This window comes from Oncorhynchus mykiss, chromosome 1, assembly GCF_013265735.2.
Source record: "Oncorhynchus mykiss isolate Arlee chromosome 1, USDA_OmykA_1.1, whole genome shotgun sequence".
Taxonomy (NCBI): Eukaryota; Metazoa; Chordata; class Actinopteri; order Salmoniformes; family Salmonidae; genus Oncorhynchus; species Oncorhynchus mykiss.
This window is the reverse complement of record NC_048565.1, coordinates 22,406,246-22,422,502: the sequence shown is the minus strand read 5'-3', so window position 1 is coordinate 22,422,502 and position 16,257 is coordinate 22,406,246. Positions and strand designations below refer to the sequence as shown.

The window sequence follows — 16,257 nt, the reverse complement described above, 5'->3', positions numbered from 1 at the left end:
TAAGTGAATCCACATGGACCCACAAGCCAGCTAGCACAGCCACCTAACCAGCTCTGACTCTCTGCCATTCACGTCTAACCAAAGGCCTCCTCTGTTGAAGCACGCACCAGCATTGATGTGTTCCTTTACCCTTTTCCAACCATTCACACTATAGCAAAATGAAGAGCGATTTCTACTCACAACATTTACTGTAATATGGAAGCATTCAAACACACACCAATCAATTGAAAAGCATTACAATATTTAATTACTGCTTATTATACAGTGTTAGTATAGTAGCAAAACCTACGATGTTGATACAATTAAAATGAATGCCCATAGCACCAGAATCGTTCATTTTCATACTGTAGGTACATATGATTCTTAAAAACATCTTTGGATAATACATAGCAAACAAGCACCTTGTTCAATTCAATGCCCATGTCGTCGAGACACAGTTTACACTTCAAGTATGAATATAAAAAATACACACATATCATAAGTTACAAATCTTAACTGTTATTTAAAAAAAGAAATAAACAGGATTACCCTTCTACAAAATGTATGGCACATAGTGCATCAAGTATTCTTAACATTTCTGATACAGACCTCATCATAGTACAATTGCCTATCAAACAAGAATGATAGACAAAGGTTTTCTAGCTGCATTATCTGACAAAAGTTATGTTCTGCATCTATGAAACTTTGGTTAAAGCTTAACATCGGAGTACCAGCATGGCAGGGTTGCCAAAACCCAGTTATAGTGGTCACAGTGACATCATTTCACCTAAATGATGATAGGGTTCCTTCAGGCAGGTTTCCTTATGTAGTTCAGCATATATCTGGCAACCCTCCAGCTTGGTCGTCAGCTACATTAATAAGTGGACCATGATATTTTATGCAAAGCATTTTGGGCATTATGCTGTAATAAGTAGTACATTTACATTTACAGGCATGAAGGCCGAACGTATTCATTCAAAGGGTGTCGAGGTTGTGCTACAGCTAATGTCAGTTCCAATGCCACTATTATGTTCCTTCTCAAGATTAGAGGTCATTTCAGTAGTTATAAAAGCACCATTCAAAGATCCTCTTTCAAGTTGGTGGTTACTTACACACACTACAATCTGCAATACCTTTTCAGCATCAAACAGTAAACCAAACAATGGCTTCTCGGCTATTAGTATTCTAATGTATCATTACATATCATTACAGAATAAATATGGTCAAACGTAAATATTTTGCAATATAATGAAATTCTTCTCATGAGAATCGATTCTTGTGAGAGGTAGGGTCACATGCACCTATAGGACCTAGAAGAGACATGATCTGGAAAACAATATCACAAATGTACTGAGACAAACTAGCTACTGACTGGAGATGAGAGCTTGACCTTGACTTAACACCTCTTACATGATGTAGACAACAGTTGCCACGATATTAATGAATTAAATATATATATAAAAAAACTGTTTTCCAGGTCACAACGCCAATGATTTAGTGTCTATTGGTTGTCTCTCTATGACCTGCTAGATAAATCATTCTAATTACATGTCAGTCAGACAGTAGTCAGTAAGTCATTGGGCTCTGAAGAGTTTTCAGTAGTATTACACAACAGAACAGTGAGGATGAATCTGTGATGCAGGACTCCTCACCTACGACCTTTGACGTTTGAGATAAGGCAAGCCTGGGTGACCATTAGTAGAAGAATACACAACAACAGTTGGACACAAAGTCTAGCTGACTGATTGGCGAATGATTCTTTCCCGAAAAACCCATGTCTGGCGCAACTTTCGTTTTAGAAGTGGTGGGGACATAATTTTAAAATGTTATTCTGTCGGATAAACACTCCAAACAGCCTACCCAACCACTCGGAGGCGTCTGCATGGTCCTAAAGCACACGATTGCCTCGTTTTGTATCACATTCCAATGATAAAACTGGACAAAATGCAATTTCAGAATGTGGGAGGGACATGTCCCCCCATCCCCAGTGAAAGTTGCGCCCCTGTCTGGACGTATATTCTGATCCGGAGAATTCTCCTTCCTTGATCTTTGTAACATTTTTAAGCTATATAATTTATATCATTTGGGGTTATTACTATTCTAATCACAACAAAAACATAATTTATCAGAACATTTTTGCAGGAATTCATAATTACCCTTGTTCCATAACACTATAAGTTAATACAATTGAAATATTTATTGAGATGTTCCATTTACCCAACAAAAAGTTGTCTTGCTGACTGTATAAAAACGTAAATAGTTGTACCAGTTCTATAATGACTAATTCATGTTTCCTTTCAGAGTTCCATAAGAACATTTTACCCTTATGAGATGAGTAAGCTCTTACTAGAAACCATGAGAGGATTCTTCCCATAGCTCTGTACTGTGCATCTGTGTTGCTACTTCCCGCCCCAAAATATGATTGTGTCCCTTTATGCGAGACTCTACAATGCTGGAATATGTGAGATTGTCTGACAGTCTGCTTTTGACATTCCAATGCACAGAGGTATTTGGTTACCATTACAATTACAAACACTAGTGAGTTCAGACGTAACAGACGGAGCTCATCTTCAGAGTCATTGGTTCTGCTGAAGGACCCTTTATAGCTATATATATCTATCTTGAAGGAGAGAGAGACTGTTTGCACATGCTTGGATTTAAATCAACGATATTCGAGTGATAGGCTGTTTTAAAACTCTGCAGCTGCAATAATAAAAACAAATCTTTACAATTACAAAATATGATGACTCCCGAAAGCACAATGGTGATATGTAAATTAGATGGGTATTCGGTCCTTATATTACTGTAGAATAGGCTATGCTGCAGAAAATGTAGGCCTACCTATCACAAGAAAAAAAGTTATGATGAGATGATAGGTCTACACGCATTGTGAACTGCACTCCATACTGAGATGGGCTGTTTGTCCCTACCATGAGCATTGATGATTGATCATGCAGAGAGAAGGCCGTAGAGAAACCAGATTTAGACATTGCATATAATTAACAGTTTCATTGATATAAATAATTGATTATAATTTACCGGTTTCTCGCAGTTATTTTTCCAGGGAAAAGGGAGTGGTTTTGGGCAGTAAATCTTGGTAACTAGGTTCCTGTCATTAAACCCTAGTGATGAAGGGAGGAAAGGGATGGCCACCTTCACAAATTAAGTGCATTGGATCCCCAGACGCTCTGGTTTCACTTCCTGGTCTGATGTTGGGAGAATGTTGAGAGCCCACTGGGAGACCCTTGGGAGATGGTTGGGTTGGGGTTTGGTCCCTGACCATCACTGGACATAAACCAGCAGGCTGTTGTGAGGCTGGGGAATGCACTTCCCACAGAACCCACCACAGCGACCATAGATTCTTGCCCCATCCTATAGACAGAGGGAGAAATAAGAATGAAATGGAGTGGGACAGGACAAATAACTTTCCATAAAGTAATAGGATTTTATTAATGCTACTAGAAATTCCTAGACTAGAATCATAACTGGTGACAGTTCAGATTACAGGAGGGTTTAGAGTAGTTATTCAGAACACCAGAATCCTTACCTCTGATCTGTGGACTTTGACAGAGACATAGTTGCCCTGTGAGGTCCACTTGGTTGCCTCAGCCACCTTCAGACCAGTCCCTATGAGGTTGATGCTAAACTGGCCCTGTGGAAGAACACCACAGTGATTACAATAGACCTCAAACCAACTTCTCTTGAACAAAATGAAATTGTTTTAAAGTGGACCTGATCAGGATTCAAATACATTCAATTAGTCTGTATCTCATTTCCATTCCAGGGGCTGACAACGAAAGCAGCATCACGGTTCAGTGTACAGACACACTGAGCTACACTGGATGGTTAAGTGTGATTATGTGGTTACTCCACTGGTGGAAACTGGGAACACGTACGGTTTGACTCCAGTGAACAGACTGGACATGTCAGGTCAATAAAACCCATTCAGGAAAGGTTGGCTCAAGGCCCCCATCAAAACATACAGGCATACAGATTAAAGTCAATAAATTACAGACTCAAAAATGGTCTCCGTTTCCTACCTGAGGACACTTGGCAGCACTGTAGCAGTCTCCTGCTGTGGCGAAGGGGACGGGACGACCAAACAGGGTCTGAGAAAACTTCAGGTCTGTGGCTGATACATAACACCGAGACACAGAGCATATGGTTAAATCAATACACGATCAATAGGCAGACACAGAGCATATGGTTAAATCAACACACGATCAATAGGCAGACACAGAGCATATGGTTAAATCAATACACGATCAATAGGCAGACAAAGAGCATATGAAGGTTACAATCAATACCCAGAGTCATGAGTTCCAGTAAGAGACAAGGCGCTCTAAGCAACTGCCCTGGCCTAAAGCACATCAGAGGTTAAACCACATGACATTTAAGATGAGCTTAGTTACTCTGGTATTTCTACTGCATTGTCCCACATGATGACCATGACCAGTGCTCCTCTGTCTTCCTCTGTCTCTCTCACTCACTTTCTCGCTGTCTCTCTCTTCCTCTCTCTCTTTTTGTCTCTATCTGAAATGGTGGTAAAGTTCATGAGAAACGCATTGCACAGCTAGAGCAGTTCATAATCCTCTCTTCATCTTGAAACCATTATTAAAGTCAAGCCGCCCCAAATCTAAATGAGTTCCATGCAGTGGGAGGGGAGGGCCTTGTGTGCTGGGAACATGTGCTGTCAGGACCAGAGTAGACAGAGGATGGGGTGGGAAGATGACTACATGTGTTCTGGGCTCCCTCCTCCTAGCTGCACACAGATATAAATACCACCAATCCGGACCATGCCACATGTGCACTAATCTAAAACATGTTCAGGGACAACTGGAGAGGTGTGGCTGGATGTCGTAATGGGCAGAGAAATATCGCTGGAGATGTTGCATGTGTGTGTGTGTGCGAGAGAGCATGAGCGAGGGAGTATGCATGTGTGGGTCAGAGAACACAAGATATTTTGTGTGTTTACAAGCATTTGTGTGTATATGAGTATGCCTGTGTGTTACCATGTGTCTGTGTAAGTGTGTGTCTCAAGGTGCCCATGCGTTGTCAACTCTATGCCAGTGATCTGAACAAGGCCTGTTGAAAGGCATTATCATGATTTCTGTGCTGAGTCTGAGGGTGTGGCGAAAGGCTGTGAAAATTGTATTCGGTGAGCGAATCCGTTTTTTTGAGGTGGGCGAGAGGATCGGGCTGTGTGCAGGGGTAAAACAACATGGATGTGTGGTCTTATTGTAGTGGAGTGGTCAGTCAATCACATGGTCATTACTCACTCATTATCCTCAGTGAGATGATGTCCAGACGGACCTTATGGAAGAGAGTGTATCCCGCTGCAGAGTAATCGTTCCTGCAGTCACAGTCCTGCCTTCTGCTGTCGTTGTAGGGGCAATCAAAAGGATTCAGCAACCTAGACATAAAAAATTAGGTTTCAGATAATATACGTCACGCCTACTCCCGCTCCCTCTCTCCAGCACTCGACGTCGCCGGTCTACTAACCACCGGTCCTGGCAACACACATTACGCACACCTGGCAACCATTATTACGCACACCTGCTCCCCATTGTTATGCATACCTGGACTTCATTACCTTGATTACTTCCCCTTTATTTAGCCGTCAGTAGCCTCAGTCTTCAGGAAGTATTGGTTTTGTTCACGTTCAGTACGCTTCTTCTGTTTTGTTTATCTGCTTATTCTCATTATTAAACTCACCTTCTGCGTTTGCTTCATGACTCCTAGCATATGCGTTACAGAATACTGCCTCTGAAAAAATGGAAGCAGCAGAAGATAACCCCATCTTCATGATGGTTGAGGAACAGGGTCATCTACTCCACCAACACCTGACCAACTGGCTCTACTGGGTACAACCATGAAAGGGGTCCTCCCCGTTCTTCAACGCATCAACACCACCAGCGAGGTTCTCCATACCTTTGATGGAGGGCCTCCTACCACGGGTTGTCACAGTGAGCCAGTCCCCAGCCTTCCGCTCTGCCCGACGATCCCTTCCGGAGAACTATGACGGTACTCCATCGAGATGCCTTGGCTTTCTTCTCCAGTGCTCCCTCTTTTGCGTATCAGACAGGAGCCCCCACCATCGAGAGGACCAAGGTTACCACAGTCATTTCCCTGCTGACCGGACAGGCGTTGCAGTGGGCTACGCCCATCTGGGAGAGAGGGGGAGCTGGATTCCTATGAGAGGTTCATGGCTCTGTTCAGGGCGGATTTCGACCATCCTCCAAAGAGCAGAGAGGGATGTGACTGACTTTTCCAACTCCAGCAGGGTGCCCAGACTGCTGCGGAGTACGCCCTCACCTTTGGACTGTGGCAGCCTCCAGCGGATGGGATGAGCCGGTGGTCCGCACTCTATTCCACAGTGGTCTGTGCGAGGAGGTCCAGACGGAGTTGGCATGTCGGGGTGACAACATATCCTTGGACGCTCTCATCGCGATGGCCATCCGTCTGGATAACCTTCTTCGGGAGCGGTGGTGTCCACCTCGCCTCCCTCCTTTGGCTGTGCTGAGGCACAGCCTGAACCCATGTAGGTAGGGGCCTGCGGCAGAGAGGCGTTGCTGTAGACATCTGGGCCTCTGTCCCTATTGAAGCCAGGAGGGGCACCAGCTTTAGTGGTGTCTGGTGCGTCCCAACCCGGGGTCCACTAGAGCAGATGGGGTGGCCCTGTGACCTTCCATCTCCCAGGGTAGGCATAAGTATTCCATTATCATCTTTTTCCGCCAAACCCTTTCTGGTTCCCATTTCACTGGCTGGCTGACCCTCAAGGTGCCGCTGGGAATTTCATCGACCAGGCCCTTTCCTCCTCCCTGAACTTGCCTTCATACCCGCTCTCCTCTCCTTTTCCTGTCCAAGCCCTGGATACGCGACCATTGGGATCCGGACCAATTACGCACATCCCAGCCCCCCCCACCCTGACCGTGGGACCCATGCACCAGGAAAGCCTTCTCTTCCTCACCACCACCGCACCTGTACACAAAGTTATCCTTGGCCTCCTGTTGCTCCAACAACATAACCCCACCATTTTCTGTTTGAGGATGAGAATCACTGCCTGGGGACCAGGATGCCAGAGGACCTGCTTTCCTGCACCCTGTGGTTCCACTTTGGTGGAGGGTCCTGTGAGTGACTTCCAGCCTATCAATCTGTCTTCCCGAATCGTTGGCCCCTTGTGTTGGGACGTAGATGTCCGCCAGGCTCTGGAGAGGGAACCCGCTCCTGCTACCTGCCCTCCAGAACGCATCTATGTCTCCACAGGGGTGAGAGATCGGATGTTGACCTGGGCACACACATCGCTCGCCGCTGGACACCCAGGTATCACACACACCATCCAATCCCTCTCTTTGTTAAATACTGGTGGCCCACCTTGGTGCAGGACGTCGCCCACTATGACAACTCATGCACCGCATGTATCAAATCCAAATCTCTCCGGCACGCTCCAGCAGGTAAACTATTTCCCCTTCCTGTGCCTCAGCGGCCTTGGTCAAATCTGTCGATAGACTTTGTAAGTGATATCTTTCTTTCTGATGGGTTTTACCACTATTAAGCCTTTGTTGACAGATTCTCTACATCCTACCGTCTTATCCCTCTCTGGTCTACCTACTGCTCTCCAGGTCGCTGAGGCACTAATCCAGCAGGTCTTCCGGGACTATGGCTTTCCAGAGGACAAAGTTTCCGAACGTGGTCCCCAATTCACGTCGCGGGTCTGAAAAGCCTTCATGGATAAGCTGGGTGCCACAGTCAGCCTCACATTCAGGTTCCAGCCTCAGTCCAACGGGCAGATGGGAAGTTTCCGCCAGGACCGGCAGGGGTAGTGGGCCCGGTTCCTTCCCTGGGTAGAATACACCCAGAACTCCCTTCGTCACTCACACACACACACACATGTCCCCCGTGTTCCATCCTGGTGATCGTGTCTGGCTCTCCAACAGGAACCTCTCATTCCCCCTCTGGTTATGCTCACGTTCAGTACACTTATTCTGTTTTGTTTATCTGCTTATTATCATTATACAACTCACCTTCTGCACCTGCTTCCTGACTCCTAGCATATATGTTACAATACATTGCTTTCATGTAATGACTTTTTGAATTAATGTTCATTTAGAATCATATACAGTATTATAGTGTATTCTGTCCATAAACAGAAATTAATTAAGCACAATGAGCAATGAGCACACCTGTATCCATAGACCTCCGAGTAGTTGTCTGTCTGACCACTCCGCAGCGTAACATATTCCTTAGGGAAATCAGTCTGCATCTCAGCACAGTAGATCTAGGAAGAAACACATTGAGACAACAGTTGCTGAATCCTGGCCTGGAAATTATTAATGATGAAGTGATAGTCAGTGATTCTGACAGAGAGCACACACCTGTAGAATCCTGGACTTGACTTTCAGGTAGTACTCCCCATCCATCCTCACCCCCTGTATCATCTGGACCTCTCTGCAGGATGTCAACAACTGACCTATAATCAGAAATAAGACGGAGCACCTTTAGGGCTGGATTCAATCCGTATCACCAAAGCATCGTAGAAGTTCAGCACTATAGCTCGTTTGAAATCTAAAGGCAATGTTCCTGTATTCGCGGGGACTGCATTCACGGTAAGCACTGCTTATGTCTTCGGCTCAATCGGAAATTACCTTCACATTTTAATTAGGATCTTCTGCGATACTTCTGCAAAAAGGATTGAATCCAGTCCTTAGTGTTACAGTTTTATAGGATGGTACTGGACTGTATGTAGGTTAGTTTCAACATAACAAGACATCGCAAATGGACATGATCTACCATATATTTTTTCAGTAGAAATGTACAGATATTTTAAGATTATTTTAAAGGGGCAGTGCACTCAAAAACATAATTTATATATTTATATATTGTCACATTCGTTATAAAGATGAGACCAAGGCGCAGCGTGAGTAGAGTTCCACATGTTTTTAATAAAACCGAAACTCAGCCAAACAAAACAAACAAGCACAAACGAAACGTGAAGCTATACGAATAGTGCAGACAGGCAACTAAACATTGAACAAGATCCCACAAACACCAAAGGGAAATGGCTACTTAAATATGATCCCCAATCAGAGACAACGATAAACAGCTGCCTCTGATTGGGAACCATATCAGGCCACCATAGACATACAAATCACCTAGACCTACAAAAACCCTAGACATACAAAAACCTTAGACAACGCAAAACTGGCGTACCCACCCTAGTCACACCCTGACCTAACCAAAATATATCGAAAACAGATATCTCAGGTCAGGGCGTGACAGTACCCCCCCCCCCCCCCCCCCCAAATGTGCGGACTCCCGGCCGCAAACCTGAACCTATAGGGGAGGGTCCGGGTGGGCATCTACCCTTGGTGGCAGCTCCGGTTCTGGACGCAGCCCCCCCTCTTTACTCTGATCCCTGCGCCTTTGTAGAACCGGACCGTGGATTTTCGCCGGATGCCCCGGACTGGGAACCGTCGCCGGAGGCCCCGGACTGGGAACTGTAGCCGGAGACCCCGGACTGGGGACCGTCACCGAAGACACCGGACTGTGGACCGTCGGCGGAGGTTCCGGACTGTGGACCGTCGGTGGAGGTCCCGGACTGTGGACCGTCGGTGGAGATTCCGGTCTGTAGCCCGTCGGTGGAGATTCCGGTCTGTAGACCGTCGGTGGAGGTTCCGGACTGTGGACCGTCGGTGGAGGTTCCGGACTGTGGCCCATTGTTGGAGGTTCCGGACTGGGAACTGTAGCCGGAGACCCCGGACTGGGGACCGTCACCGAAGACACCGGACTGTGGACCGTCGGCGGAGGTTCCGGACTGTGGACCGTCGTTGGAGGTTCCGGACTGTGGCCCGTCGTTGGAGGTTCCGGGCTGTGGACCGTCGGTGGAGATTCCGGTCTGTAGCCCGTCGGTGGAGATTCCGGTCTGTAGACCGTCGGTGGAGGTTCCGGACTGTGGACCGTCGGTGGAGGTTCCGGACTGTGGCCCATCGTTGGAGGTTCCGGACTGTGAAACGTTGCCGGAAGCTCTGGACTGGGAACTGTCACCGGAAGCTCTGGACTGTGGAGGCGCACTGGAGGTCTGATGCGTGGCACCGGTACTGGTGGTACCGGGCTGATGACACGCACCTCAGGGCGAGTGCGGGGAGGAGGCACAGTACGTACTGGATTGTGGAGGCGCACTGGAGACCTGATGCGTGGGACCGGTGGCACCGGGCCGATGACACGCACCTCAGGGCGCGTGCGGAGAGGAGGCACAGGACGTACTGGACTGTGGAGGCGCACTGGAGGTCTGGTATGTGGTGCCGGCACTGGTGGTACTGGGCTGGTGACACGCACCTCAGGGCGCACTGGAGATCTGGAGCGTAAGAGCTGGCACGATGCGTAAGAACTGGCTGGATGCTCACTTGAGTCCGCAAGTGCGGGGCGCTAGCACAGGACGCACTGGGCTGTACAGACGCACCGGAGACACAGTACGCAGAGCCGGTGCAGGATATCCTGGTCCAAGGAGGTGTACTGGAGACCAGGAGCGCTGAGCCGGTCTCCAGTCGGACGCCAATTCTAGCCTGGCAAATGCGAGGAGCTGGAATAGAGTACACTGGGCTATGAATGCGAACTGGAGACACCGTGCGCATCACTGCGTAACACGGTGTCTGACCAGTCACACGCTCCCCAAGGTAAGCACTCAGCCAACCTCCCCGTGTGCCCCTCCCAACATATTTTGGGGGTTGCCTCTCGTGCTTGCCTCGTTTGTATAACTCCTCATAACGTCGTCGTTCCGCTTTCGCTGCCTCGATTTCTTCCTTCGGACGGCGATACTCCCCCGCCTGCATCCAGGATCTCTTCCCAGGTCTATTCCTCCTGAACACGCTGCTTGGTCAATTGTTGGTGGGATCTTCTGTCACGTTCGTTATAAAGATGAGACCAAGGCGCAGAGTGAGTAGAGTTCCACATGTTTTTAATAAAACCGAAACTCAGCAAAACAAAACAAACAAGCACAAACGAAAAGTGAAGCTATAGGAATAGTGCAGACAGGCAACTAAACATAGGACAAGATCCAACAAACACCAAAGGGAAATGGCTACCTAAATATGATTCCCAATCAGAGACAACGATAAACAGCTGCCTCTGATTGGTAACCATATCAGGCCACCATAGACATACAGATCACCTAGACAAATAAAACCCTAGACAATACAAAACTAGCGTACCCACCCTAGTCACACCCTGACCTAACCAGAATATAAAGAAAACAGAGATATCTCAGGTCAGGGCATGACATATATATATATATATATATATATATATATATATATATATATACACACTGCTCAAAAAAATAAAGGGAACACTTAAACAACACAATGTAACTCCAAGTCAATCACACTTCTGTGAAATCAAACTGTCCACTTATGAAGCAACACTGATTGACAATACATTTCACATGCTGTTGTGCAAATGGAATAGACAACAGGTGGAAATTATAGGCAATTAGCAAGACACCCCCAATAAAGGAGTGGTTCTGCAGGTGGGGACCACAGACCACTTCTCAGTTCCTATGCTTCCTGGCTGATGTTTTGGTCACTTTTGAATGGTGGCGGTGCTTTCACTCTAGTGGTAGCATGAGACGGAGTCTACAACCCACACAAGTGGCTCAGGTAGTGCAGCTCATCCAGGATGGAACATCAATGCGAGCTGTGGCAAGAAGGTTTGCTGTGTCTGTCAGCGTAGTGTCCAGAGCATGGAGGCGCTACCAGGAGACAGGCCAGTACATCAGGAGAGGAGGAGGCCGTAGGAGGGCAACAACCCAGCAGCAGGACGGCTACCTCCGCCTTTGTGCAAGGAGGAGCACTGCCAGAGCCGTGCAAAATGACCTCCAGAAGGCCACAAATGTGCATGTGTCTGCTCAAACGGCCAGAAACAGACTCCATGAGGGGGGGGGGGGGTATGAGGGCCCGACGTCCACCGTGCAGGATGTTTGGCATTTGCCAGAGAACACCAAGATTGGCAAATTCGCTACTGGCGCCCTGTGCTCTTCACAGATGAAAGCAGGTTTACACTGAGCACATGACAGACGTGACAGAGCCTGGAGACGACGTGGAGAACGTTCTCCTGTCTATATAAGGTCCCACAGTTGACAGTTGACAGTGCATGTCAGAGCAAAAACCAAGCCATGGGGTCGAAGGAATTGCTCCGGGACAGGATTGTGTCAAGGCACAGATCTGTGGCAGCGATTACAGCCTCAAGTCTTTTTGGGTATGATGCTACAAGATTGGCACACCTGTCATTGTAAAAAATAATTTGTTCTTAACTGACTTGCCTAGTTAAATAAAGGTTCAATCTAAAAATAAATTGGGAGTTTCTTCCATTCTTCTCTGCAGATCCTTTCAATTCTGTCAGGTTGGATGGGGAGCATTGCTGCACAGCTATTTGCAAGTCTCTCCAGAGATAATCGATCGGGTTCAAGTCCTGGCTCTTGCTGAGCAACTCAAGGACATTCAGAGACTTGTCCCAAAGCCACTCCTGTTGTATTATCTGTGTGCTTATGGTCGTTGTCCTGTTGGAAGGTGAACCTTCACCCCAGTCTAAGGTCCTGAGCACTCTGGAGCAGGTTTTCATCAAGGATCTCTCTGACTAGTCTCCCAGTCCCTGCCAAAGAAAAACATCCCCACAGCATGATGCTGCCACCACCATGCTTCAACGTAGGGATGGTGCCAGGTTTCCTCCAGATGTGACGCTTGGCAATCAGGCCAAATAGTTAAATCATGGTTTCATCAGACCAGAGAATCTTGAGAGTCCTTTAGGTGTCTTTCGCAAACTCCAAGCGGGCCGTCATGTGCCTTTTACTGAGGAGTGGCTTCCATCTGGCCACTCTACCATAAAGGCCACATTGGTGGAGTGCTGCAGAGACAGTTGTCCTTCTGGAAGTTTCTCCCATCTCCATAGAGGAACTTTGGAGCTCTGTCAGAGTGACCATCGGGTTCTTTGTCCCCTCCCAGACCAAGGCCCTTTTCCCCCCGATTGCTCAGTTCGGCCGGGCAGCCAGCTCTAGGAAGAGTCTTGGTGGTTCCAAGCTTTTTCCATTTAAGTATTATGGAGGCCACTCTCTACTTGGGGCCCTTCAATGCTGCAGACATTTTTTGGTAGCCTTCCACAGATCTGTGCCTTGACACAATCCTGTCTCTGAGCAATTCCTTCGACCCCATGGCTTGGTTTTTGCTCTGACGTGCACTGTCAACTGTGGGACCTTATATAGACAGGTGTGCGCCTTTCCAAATCATGTCCAAACAATTGAATTTACCACATGTGGACTTCAAACAAGTTGTAGAGACATCTCAAGGATGATCAATGGAAACAGGATGCACCTGAGCTCAGTTTCGAGTCTCATAGCAAAGGGTCTGTTACTTATGTAAATAAGGTATTTCTTTTCATTTGCAAAAATGTCTAAAAACCTGTTTTTACTTTGTCATTATGGGGTATTGTGTGTAGATTGATGAGGCAGGTGAGGTTTAATTAATCATTTTTAGAATAAGGCTGTAACGAAACGAAATGTGGAAAAAGTCAATAGGGCTGAATACTTTCCGAATGCACTGTATGTAGTAGTAGTAGTGGTACTGTAGAGACTCACACTCTCTCTCGCGACAGGTGGCCTGTGACTCGGGCCTCTCGGCTGGACGGCAGTGTTTGGACGGTTGGCCTTTAGAGAACAGACACTCTACCCTGCGCTCCATTACCCCCGCTCCACACGTCTGTGAGCACTGCGGAGCACATAAAGGACATCAACACAGTGAATTACATGGAAACTACTGACATATTACATACTCAATTTACAAAACATATATGTTGTTTCAATACCATTATCTGATACCATTTACCACCCCTCTCTCTTTCTCTCCATCCCTCTCTTTCTCTCTCTCAAACACACTGAAACACACCTTGCTCCATGGGCCAACTTTCCAGTAGGCAGCTTGTGGGCAGTCCCAAAGGAGGCACTGCCTGGTGCTAGGTGGGGGAGGCTCTGGACAGTGAGGGTGGGACAGGGCGGAGGACTGGGCATCATAAGGGTGCAGGGTGGAGGAGGGCTTCATGGAGCAGGACACTATACGCTGCTGGTAGCCCACGCCACAGCTAGCAGAGCACTGGAAATCAGACACAATTGAAATTACACCTCAGTGGATAAGGATATAGACCAATTTGTGGAATAACACTTCAATATATATATTTATGTTTGACGACCTAGGCTAGTCAAATACTGCCGGTGAATTGTTTTATGAAATGACACAAAGACAGGTGTATTTAAAGGTATGACCAGGCAGAGGGTTCCTAAACCAAGGTTCCTACTGTACCTGTGACCACTCTCCTGTTATCCACATGTGGTAGCAGGGTGCTCTGCTGCAGGGCTGGTGCAGGGCAGGGCAAGACGAGGGGTCACAGAGGGTGTCCTGGACTGGGGTCAGCTCGGCCCCCACACACAGAACCTTCCTGTTCCTCATACCTTCTCCACAGGTGGCGTTACACTGCAGAGAACAGACACAGGCCAATATGAGGATCAGTCATCATGTCAACATCAAAAGACATTAAAAGTAATACAACTGTAACCTTGTCCCCAGTCTCAACCGCATATATGTTTGATACAAAAAGACCCAGCTGGTGGACGAGATTAATACATATGTGTGGATCAAAGAGTAATGTCTTTAGATTGGCATAGGGGGCAGTATTGGACTGCTAGCAGAGACACCCAATAGAACTTCCGACAGGCTTGGTTGTTTCCTTAGCTCTCCAGATGTCCATGCTCTACACTTTATCCAGGGGAGGAAAAGTGGGCATGATATGACATCTCACATTGCTTTCAAGGCCAACCCCAGACATAAAAGAAATGGCAAGTCATGGGTGGATACACAAATTGGTTTTGAGTGAATTGGAATGATGGTTTAGAGAGGTAGTCAAAAGTTAAGACCAGAATTACAATGTGAGGAACACTAGGTTTTGAATGGCTAAAGCATATGTCCTATAAAATCAAAAATATATCAGTTTTGTTTATTAGAATATCTCATATTCTAAGCACAGCTATGAATGCTGAAATGGTTTTTGGGCCAGAAATGTCTGTTTTTGAGCCAGGAGGCTGTCAGCGGAATGCATCGCAACAGACAGAATCTGAGTGCGTGCAAAGGTTCCTGGAGGAAGCAGCACAAAGTCCTTACATGGTGCTCGTCTTGTGTCCTGAAGTTTGGAGACGGAGTATGGGGGACATGAAAGGAAGAGCGTAAAATACTAAGTTGAAGAGGACTGCTCAGTGCTCATGTCACACAGTGCAGTGCCACTCGACTAGACAAAAGTCATGGATGTGATATGGATCAGTGCTTTGAGGTTTTGATGTGATTTATCATAGAGTGATGGTTATCGTTTAAACCCTCATGTCTGATGCAGGAGTGCTGGGCTACCTCAGTGACCTCACAAACACAGCTGGTCTGGTCCGCTAGCTCTGTGTGAGAGCACTGCCAATAACAATCTCCTATATGATGATCTTATGTCTCTCACACACAAACATCCATGACTGATGTGTGTTCATTAAACACACATGCTAGCAACTGGAATCGGTCTCTACTAACAAATCTATGTGAATACAATCTAATAAATCAACTGATGAAGTAGTATTTGAAAGCACATTGACTCTCCGAAGATCTGTCTAGGACATTTTTTTAAATGTGGTTCTCTTTTCCTTGTGGAATTTTGGAGAAGCAATGCATTCTAAATGGAAGTTCCACTGGGACTTGGTGTTTTGTGCGCTTGTCCAGTCACTCATAAGAACTTAACACATCCCGTGGACAGCTCCACTCCATCACTGTGCCTCACACATGGTGTCTCTGGGTATTCTGGAGGGTTTCGAGAGAGTGTCTGTGGGAAGGTGGAGAGTGAAGAGAGCATGTCTACGTTGGCTACAGTCTAAACCCCTTAACAGGACCCATGGCACAAAGGGGTGAATTTGAAGTTTGACAGGAGAAACCCATAACCTACAATAAGACAGTTATACAGAGAGGAGGTGACGAGTCCTTGTTTGTGTCTGTGATAAAGAGTGTTGAGTATTCTGTGTCAGAGAGAGAGAGAGAGAGAGAGACAGAGAGAGAGCGAGAGACAGAGAGAGACAGAGAGAGACAGAGAGAGAGACAGAGAGAGAGACAGAGAGAGGGAGACAGAGAGAGAGAGAGAGAGAGAGAGAGAGAGAGAGAGAGCGAGAGAGAGAGAGAGAGAGAGAGAGAGAGAGAGAGAGAGAGAGAGAGAGAG

The 16,257-nt window shown here is 46.8% G+C and overlaps 1 protein-coding gene across 1 annotated transcript in view; it reads right to left on the bottom strand.

Moving 5' to 3' along the window:
* Nucleotides 1-220: 220 nt before the first annotated feature.
* Nucleotides 221-16,257, bottom strand: part of LOC110532091 (A disintegrin and metalloproteinase with thrombospondin motifs 20) — a 141,194-nt gene continuing 125,157 nt past the window's right edge. Inside the window, exons 30-38 of the mRNA XM_036970373.1 lie at nt 14,322-14,492; nt 13,911-14,114; nt 13,604-13,733; nt 8,355-8,449; nt 8,163-8,257; nt 5,259-5,392; nt 4,020-4,111; nt 3,527-3,631; nt 221-3,351 (exon numbers count right to left, since the gene is read on the bottom strand). Of these exons, the coding sequence (XP_036826268.1) occupies nt 3,262-3,351; nt 3,527-3,631; nt 4,020-4,111; nt 5,259-5,392; nt 8,163-8,257; nt 8,355-8,449; nt 13,604-13,733; nt 13,911-14,114; nt 14,322-14,492 (1,116 nt within the window). The 3' untranslated portion in view covers nt 221-3,261. The remainder of the gene's footprint in view (nt 3,352-3,526; nt 3,632-4,019; nt 4,112-5,258; nt 5,393-8,162; nt 8,258-8,354; nt 8,450-13,603; nt 13,734-13,910; nt 14,115-14,321; nt 14,493-16,257) is intronic.